Genomic DNA, 8930 nt, shown 5'->3' with positions numbered 1-8930 from the left:
GTTATTATTATTATTGTTGTTATTATTATTGTTATTATTATTTTTGTTATTATTATTATTGTTGTTATTATTATTATTATTATTATTTTTTTTTTTTTTTTTTTTTTGCAAGAAGTTATAGTCCATATTATTCATCCTCAAGGGGAAAGAACAAAATAGACAAGCATTCTAGGCAAAGAATATCCCCTAAAGGCTAGACTAATCCTAAAATAAGATCAGTCGTTGAATAGCCTGATCATAAGCTGCACTAGTGACTCTATGAGAAATTCTAGCACTAACATTGAAACGAATAATATGTAGAACTTGAGCTTCAGTATGTTCCACCCCCTGGAAAATGCGAGCATTTCGTTCATGCCAAATCTGATAGTATGTAGCCGCAATGCTGCTTCTAATCCAACCATTCTTCCAATGTCTAGAATGTTGCTTTGCACCACACCAAATGAGTTCAGCTGTAGGAATAGTAGACCTACCCGTCAGACCTAGCCAAGTGTAGATGCCCTGCCAATTTTCCTGAGTAAAAGAGCATGTAGAGAAGATATGTTCATGGGTCTCTAGGCTGCCTTTACAGAGAATACACCAATTTACCAGATGAAGACCCCTGCAAGCAAGATTACCAAGAGTAGCAAGTTTATGTTGTAAAGCCAAAGTAGTGAGAACTCTATGGCTAGGGATGACGAACTGATGATGCAGTGCAGGTGCCCAGTCAAGAATAGGCTTGTGCTTTCGAAACCAGTGATAAGCTTTTGCAATATTGAACTTGCCCGTGAGGGTCCAAGAATGGACAAGATTACTAGCTGCTACAGGAGAGTGAGCATGGCATAGAATCTCCTCTCTAACAGCTATGATGCTTTTTAAGCTCTCAGAGAGATGATCTTTAGATTTGATGCTCCAGATTGTATCAGTAGAAAAATAGTAAGCTGTAGTCCAGGTAGACCATAACCCTTCCTGCTGAGAATCAAGAGTCCAGATCCATTTGGCTAGCACAACTTTGTTCCAGGAAAGCAGCTCCTTTATGTCCACCCCTCCTTCATTCCAGGGAGAACAAATATCAGACCAGCTTTTAAAGACTAATTTCCTATGCCCATCCTCTTGATTCCAGAAGAAGTTTTTACAAAGCTTGTTAATGAGTTTCACTACATTCTTAGGTAGCAAAACAGTGGCACACCAGAAATAAGTGAGACAAAAAATAACAGAGTGCAAGAGCTGAGCTCTTCCAGCATAAGAGAAGAAATTAGTAGTCCAGTGATGCAACTGAGTCTGAATCTTGTTAATCAATGCACCATAATTATCAAAAGAGTTTCTGGAGCTGTGCAAAGGAATGCCAAGATATCTGAAAGGGAAAGTACCCTCAGAAAAACCAGTATGCAGGAGAATTTGGTGTTTAATATCATCAGTCACCCCTCCAAAGTATATATCAGTCTTGTTAGTATTAGCAGACAAGCCAGACCAGTTAGAGAAGTCATTGAGAGTTTCCAAGACTGCAGTTACAGATGGCACATCACCCCTTGTAAAGATCATAAGGTCATCAGCGAAAATTAGATGAGTAAGGCCAAGCTTAGTGCACTTAGGGTGAAAAGAGACATTGTGCTGAAACAAATATTCCTCAAATATCGAGAAAGGATCTCCATACTAAGGATAAAGAGGTAAGGAGACAGGGGATCCCCTTGTCGAAGTCCATTCTTGCCTTTAAAAAAACCATGAATAGATCCATTAATTTTGATGGAGAACCAAGAGCTAGTGATGCATCCCATGATCCATTTTACAAAAAATGTCAAGAAACTTAAGAGCATGTAACATTTGATGAATGAAATCCCATTGAAGGGAATCAAAAGCTTTTCTTATGTCTACTTTCACTAAGCATCTTGGGGTGAGGTACTTCCTCCCATAACCCTTAACCAAGGACTGAGACATCATAATATTCTCATGGATGTTCCTCCCTTTAATAAAAGCAGCCTGCTCAGTACCAATTATGTGAGGAAGAATGTTCTGAAGCCTAGTTGTGCGAATTTTACTAATAGTCTTGTAAAAAGTGGTGCAACAGGAGATGGGACGGAAGTCCATGACAGTATTGCAAACTGATTTCTTAGGTATGAGAGTAATAAGAGTGGCATTGGCTTGTTTACTGAGTCTGCTGACACGGCTATCACAACCCTATCAAAGATAAAACCTAACGGTCTCAACTAAAATGTAGCAGAGGCAGTCGAGTATCGAATCCACAGGGAGGTAACACAAATATAGCTGTCTATTTCTAATCCTATGGTAACAATTGGGGGTTTGTTTGAAATTGGTTCTAAACTACGAAGTCTGAAGGAAAGAGAAATAAGGTAAAAAGTAAATAAAGCAATAAAATATGATTAAACTATCAAGAAGAGAGGGACATGCCGGGATTTCGGTTCACTACGGTAGTCCAATAACTCAGCGGTAAATGACTCAGACGAACTAATGTGAGACGGATGTTAAAAGGTCCTTTCGGTCCACTTTCTATCCTAAAATACCACTAACTTAACTTTCGTCCTCATTAGGGTAGTCTACTGTTTATAGCAGGCCTATTTAGTCCAATCTTTCGATCCAGGATTAATTTTAGCTTGATTTAATGGGTGACATAGAAGCGTGCACTCAACTAGGTCGGGAATTACAGTTAAATTGCTATAGTGACAGAGTCTCTTAATCAGTTCATCTAATTCATTCACTACATCGTCATTTTCCTACCGCAGATTCCCTAATCCCAACATGAAGGGGTTTAGCTACTCATGTTCGTAATTAAACTAACAGCAATTAAATTCCCAGCAGAAGACATAATGAAATAACAATAAAATGAAATAAAGGTAATTAGGGCAAAGGAGAATGATAACACAAACAAGAAATCAAGCAACAAATGATTATTATTAATAAAGGAAGAGGAAGGATTACAATCAGAGCGAATCCGGCGTAAAGAACACTGAATCCGAGCAATAATGATCCGAAAATAAAAGTAACAGTGGAGAAGGCAAATTAACGTAGCAAGGTACAGTAGTTTTCTAGTATGAAAGATAGTAAAAAGAGAGATCCCAATAAACTAGTAAATCGTAGGTTAAATAGCAAAACAAACAATGTTTAGCGAAATAATTAAACACACGGACTGAATTAAAGCCCATTAGGACGAAACCACTCGATCGAGTGCATTAATACACTCGATCGACCAACTTCTCAAAGGCAAACATTGCTCGATCGACCATCGGGTTACTCGATCGAGGACTTGGTCTGTGCGGCTTACTCGATCGACCGGTAAACCTCTCGATCGAGCATCGAAGGGTGTGGGAACCACTCGATCGACTGGTAAACTCCTCGATCGAGTGACTATGTCTTCATTTCAGCTCACGTCTTCACCCAAGTGCCTCGTAGTGCGTGCCACGACACTTCCAAGTGCAGTATCTTACTCTGGGACAATCCCGTCTCCTCTAAATGCATGCAAAAAGGACAAAAAGGGGTATGGTTCCACTACTTTCGCGATCATTCCTACAAAAAGGACAAAATACACCAAAGTAGCCAATTCGGGGCAAAATACCATAAAAACAAGTATAGAAATGCATAGAAATACGTCTTTGAAATAGGCCAAAAAGACTATACATTAGGCACGTATCAAATCTCCCCAAACCAAACCTTTACTCGCCCTCGAGTAAACTCAAAACTAAACTAATGGAACGGAAATGATAACTTAGAGCTAGCTTAACTTGTCTACTTGAACCAATTTAATGCAACAAAAATCAACATTAAAGCCAAGCGTCGATGCATAAACGAATTATGGGTCGTTCGAAATAAAGTGACCTATCGACCTTGCAAGACCAACAAAATCGGACTCTCACGTGGTCACTCTTCTCTCATGAAGCAAAGGGCAAATGTTATATGTAAAAGAGAGAAGAAAAGACAGCCACTCACCTAACTGCGACCTACATAGCATGCATGCAACAAAAATGAAAGACAATTCAAGTACTAATGCACAAATTCCAACCGATAATGTCCGTCACAAAGGGTTTGCAAATGATATGGGAATAGTGAGGTTCGGGTGAGAAAAGGCAAAACAAGTTATGGAAATGTGGAGGTAAAAGCGTCAAGCTAGTTCCTAACAGGACCATAGTGAAACCATCTGGATCTCAACTGACTGAAAAACTAAGTACTGGTGCCCTTCACTTGGCACAAAACTCACTAGACTCAAAGCACAATCTCCTCAAAAAATATGGGATAGAACGGAGGAGTCAGACGGTCACAAACTTCCCTTTTAAAGACATCGTCTGAAACAACTAACTGGAACAAACAACCCTCGTCGATTGTATATCTTCGAACATCTTCTCAACTCTGACAAGAGGGTACAATTATTTTCACAATTTTTCTTTCTTTCTTTTTCGTTTCAGCTCTTTTTTTTTTTTTTTTTTCTTTTTCATATTTTTTTCTTTTTTTTCTTCTTTCTTTCACGTTTTCTTTCTTTTTTTTTCAATACTTTTTTTTTTCTTTCCTCCTTCCTTAATACAGACACCAACTCCAAACAAGAATTACGGACCAAACTGCAATGGAAAACATACCACAAGAGAACATACTAACTAGCTTGACTAGGCAGGCTTAGTTTGGAATGTAGCTAATGGGCCAAAAAGGCAAGTTTTGGCTAATGTGGAGCTAAATGGGTGAAAGATATAAAGAATAGGGAATTTGCAAGACCCTCCCTGCATGTGACACCAACCACAAACCCGAATATGTGCATTTGACAAGAAATTGAATGTCATAAATGTGCAAATGAGACGAACATGCTATGCAAGGAGTACTACTCTTAAAATTCCTAATGAACTGGTCATGAATGTCACCAGTTATGGCTCTAAAACTCAGAATTTTTAAGTAGTTTGCCAGTTTATAGGTCAAGTCTAAACAAATCGACTTATATTTGAACAGAAATTCGTAGATTATGCGTATGACAAGGCTAAAGACTATCAATAAAAGTGCAAGGCTCAAGTAAAATGACAAGTTATAGTGCAATTTCATCACGGGAATCTACCGTTCCGACTCAACCTATATGCAAAAGTAAACGTGAAATGTTTTTGAATTTTTGAAATTTTCCTAATTTTTTTGGATTTTTTGATTTTTTTTTTTTAATTGAAAATAAACAACAATGCAAGCGAGAAATTAAATGTGAATGCAAAACAAATGCAGATGCAGACTCAAAAGGATGCAATACCCTCCCCAAACCAAAACGGACAACGCCCTCGTTGTCCTCCAAAGATACACCAAACGGGAAAATGGGGGATGGGAGTATACAACCAACAAAATAAAAATAAAGGAGACAAAATAAAAAGAGTAAGAGGTACATACAAAGAACGCGAACTTCCCCAAACCAGCCGAAAATCGGGAAGTGAGTAGACCGAAGGAGCTACTCGTCGTCGGCACCGTCGTCTCCCAGGTTCTCCGACTCAACAAAACGGTCTCCCCAAACCAAAGAACAAACAAGGGGGACCTCTAATCGTCATCTCTAGCCACCTCCTCCGCAGTCGGTGTAAACGGAGGGTCACTCGCCTCCTCTCTCGGCGGCTCGTGTGCGGCTGCTCGGCCAGAATCCGCACCTCTCATGCTACGGTGTCTCCTCCGCCTCGTCCTCCGAGTCGGAAGGGAGTGGAGGGTACCCACCCTCCGGGTATCGGTAGAAGGAGGGATGCGGCCACCTCTTTGGAACCGTCGCCGTGCTCGGATATGGAACTCGTAGAGCGGGAATACAGCCAAGGCCATATCCCGTCTCATCTCAGTAATGTACCTGCACATGTCCAGAAGCAAGGCATCACGACGCCCTTGGTCCATGACCTCGGGCGCCCCTAAAACAGGAGGGCAAACAAAATTGGCCGGAAAGGCCGGACCAGAAGGAGGAGGGGTGAGTGAAGGTGTAGGTGTGGGAGTCTGTGTAGGCCTAGTCTGAGTCTGAGCCGGAGTCTGAACCTGAGGGGTAGATGACTCTCCGGCCTTCCGCCTCATCTTCCTAGAAGAAGAAGAAGAAGGGGTGAAGGTGAGGTGGTAAGTGGGTGGGGGTGGCCTCGCTCCCTCAGCAGCAGTCGGGAGCGGTAAAAGTGGAGGAAGGGTAGGGCACGGCAAGGTAACAGACGTGGAACCACAAATCTTCCACGTCCTCGTGCCCTTCTTCGGGAACCAGGCAAAGTCAGCCATGGCAGCCAAGTCAAGGTAAGCCTGCCTATCGGGCGCAGTAAGTCCAGGCTCAATGGGGTAAAGATGGCGGGCAATCCTAGTCACTAGCCCGTCGTAGACAACAACGGTCTTGACCCGAGTCCCAATTCCGTTCCAATGCTGAGCTACCAAGTAAGCAATGTTTAGAACAAACGGGGTACCGTAATCAATGTTGAGGTACCCCGCGAGAATCGCTAGCTCAGTGTTGGTCACGTTATTGGGCTCAGGTCGCCCAAAGATGGTCTCTCCTATCGATCGCAAAAAGTAACGGGGCGGGTAAGTGAACGTGAGCTCCCCTCCGTGCGGGGAAGGAGTGTGAGAGAGTGCGCCCCCCAGTGGCCGAAAGAGATCCCGAGGTGGGTCTACGGGGCCGTCACTAACTAGGCCTAAAACCTCCCTAAACCTGGCCAAAGTCCGGTGGTGCGACTCATTGCGGAGTCGGAAGTGAACGAGGACTAGAGGGGTTGGCATCATAAGAGTCGGTGTCAAAAGAGTAGGAGCTGAAAAACTCGTATGTAGGGATACGAATAGCAGCTTCCTGCATGGTAATCAGACCCGACATACCCGTCCCGTTCAACAAACTACAGACCTCCTCATAAATTCCTAAGGTCTCTAGGTCAGTCCGTGCAAGGAAACGGGTGGAGGAGAGAGGGCAACGAAGTAAAGCGGCTAACCGAGTCCGGTGAGCCGTGGAAACAAAACGTACCGTGGGCATCCCTGGTAAAGGGGTAAGAGCGCCCTCTTCCGTAACAACAGCCCCAGAAGGGCTGGGAGTAGTAGCCACCTGACTAGCCTGCTGATGCGGCCTGGGTGGCACCATACCAGGCGCCGAGAAACGAGGGATGAATCCTCTTTCCAGCATAGTGAGGGGCCTGGCAGGGGTAGAAGTAACAACTGAAGCCGCGGTGGTGACTAAGGCGAGCAAGTGGCAACGAGGGGCCACGACTCGCTCACGGGCGGGCTGGAAGTGGTACTAGTGGAAGGTAGAGAGCCACTATCCATCCCAAAATGTTAAAGGGCATGATAAGAAAAGATCTAGCTGCTAACCGTGGTTAAAACAACACATTAACCAACATGTGACAAAAAAGATGGCCCTATCAGTCGAAAAATTCGACTTCCAAATGAGATAAAATCCAACAAACCTCAACAAATTCGAAAGGCGACACGTGAGTGGTGGTAATATGATAACGTAATGACGCTAAAGGGGCTAACACAAAGATGAAAACCACATATGGGAGCATGTAAGACTCCTAGCGATCGAAGATTCCGACTCACGATACAAGATTTCCCAAGAATTCACATCAAGTAATGGCGATAGGGGACGGTAGAAAGCGATTAACAACAAAGAATAAGTAAGAAAGAACTGAGGTTAAACAAAGCAAGGCAACAAAAAGACCGTCTGACACCAAAAAAAATCGACTTAGAAGCCCTAATCGCGGAAATCTCGCGCAAATTTCGAATTAAACAAGCAAAAGCAGTGAGGGATTGGGATAAGATCATCAAGCAAGCTAATTAAGGGTATATAAACACAATTAAATCGAAAAAATTCGACTAGACATGGATTTTTCGAACCCTAATTCAAAATCACCTCAAGAAATTCGAATTAATCGAAGAGAAAATGCAAAGAGTGTGAATGAAACACTTACTTGATGATGATGATCCTATAATAGCAATTAAACTTCAAATAAACAAGCAACAAAGGCGGATTTTAATCGAAAAACCCGCAAACCCTAATCCCTTTAAACAGCGAGAAAACGAGCACAAATAAAGGGGAAATCAAGGGGCTTTTGAAGATTATATTGCAAGGAAAGGATTGTAGGTGGCGGATTGGTGATTTGGGCAGGAAAAATGGTGATTTGGGGAGTTAAAATCGCAATTAGGGGGAAGGGTTAGACGGAAATTAGGGTGAAATGAAAATAGAAACAAGGAATAAAGAGTTTTAAGAAAGAAAACTCCCGTGTCCACTGTTCATTTCACTCGATCGAGTGATTTTAAGTCACTCGATCGAGGACTTTTGGTGTCCCAAGTGCTCGATCGACGAACATCCACTCGATCGATCAGCACCTCCTTTGGCTTTACTCGATCGAGCAAACAAACTACTCGATCGATCCAATTTCCACTCGATCGAGTACAGAAGTACTTGATCGAGGACTTTCCTCTTGAAGGCTCTTTGAATTTCGTCCTTTCTTCCTCGAATTGCGTGAAATTTCCCCAAACCTGCATAAAACATATCCAAAAACATCCCAAAATACCAAATACGCAAAAACACAGTCTATAGTCTTATGTCTATGCTAAAAATTGTCTAAAACTAATTGTCCTAATTAAAACGTAATAAAACAAATTCAAAGGAAATTCAGAACAATTGTCTATTACAATGTGTTACACGGGGCATTTCCCCGTTTAATTCTCATCAGATTTCAGTAGCCCCTTCGTGGGCTTCTGACTGGAGGACGTCACCTCAGCAATACTGACCGATCTCTTCAGTTTCCATGAGCTTGAATCACTATTTGCAACAGTAGGAGGAATGTAGTTCCAATCCACGTAGGTTCGAACTTTCTTCGTTCTCGCTCCTCTGTCGTCTTCCTTGGCATCCTTGGCGCAGTAAGGAAGACAGACGAACTTTCCTCCTTTTTGCTCTCAATCTGAGGCGGAGGGTTAACAATAACAACAATATTCTCCAAATTTTCATTTGGAGTGTCAATAATAGGGACAATAGAAGAGAGAGCATTGCAAGGCTG

The 8930-nt window shown here is 42.4% G+C and overlaps 1 protein-coding gene across 1 annotated transcript; it reads right to left on the bottom strand.

Moving 5' to 3' along the window:
* Positions 1 to 204: 204 nt before the first annotated feature.
* LOC141629648 (uncharacterized) lies at positions 205 to 7054 on the bottom strand. The gene is made up of 2 exons (XM_074442622.1): positions 6899 to 7054; positions 205 to 1587 (listed from the first exon to the last, which is right to left on the bottom strand). Exons 1-2 carry the CDS (start codon positions 7052 to 7054, stop codon positions 205 to 207), a joined length of 1539 nt encoding a protein of 512 aa, XP_074298723.1.
* Between the last annotated feature and the right edge of the window lie 1876 nt (positions 7055 to 8930).

This window comes from Silene latifolia, chromosome Y (genome assembly GCF_048544455.1).
Source record: "Silene latifolia isolate original U9 population chromosome Y, ASM4854445v1, whole genome shotgun sequence".
Lineage (NCBI taxonomy): Eukaryota > Viridiplantae > Streptophyta > Magnoliopsida > Caryophyllales > Caryophyllaceae > Silene > Silene latifolia.
Note: the sequence above shows the minus strand (reverse complement) of the source record. Positions and strands in the feature narration are given on the sequence as shown.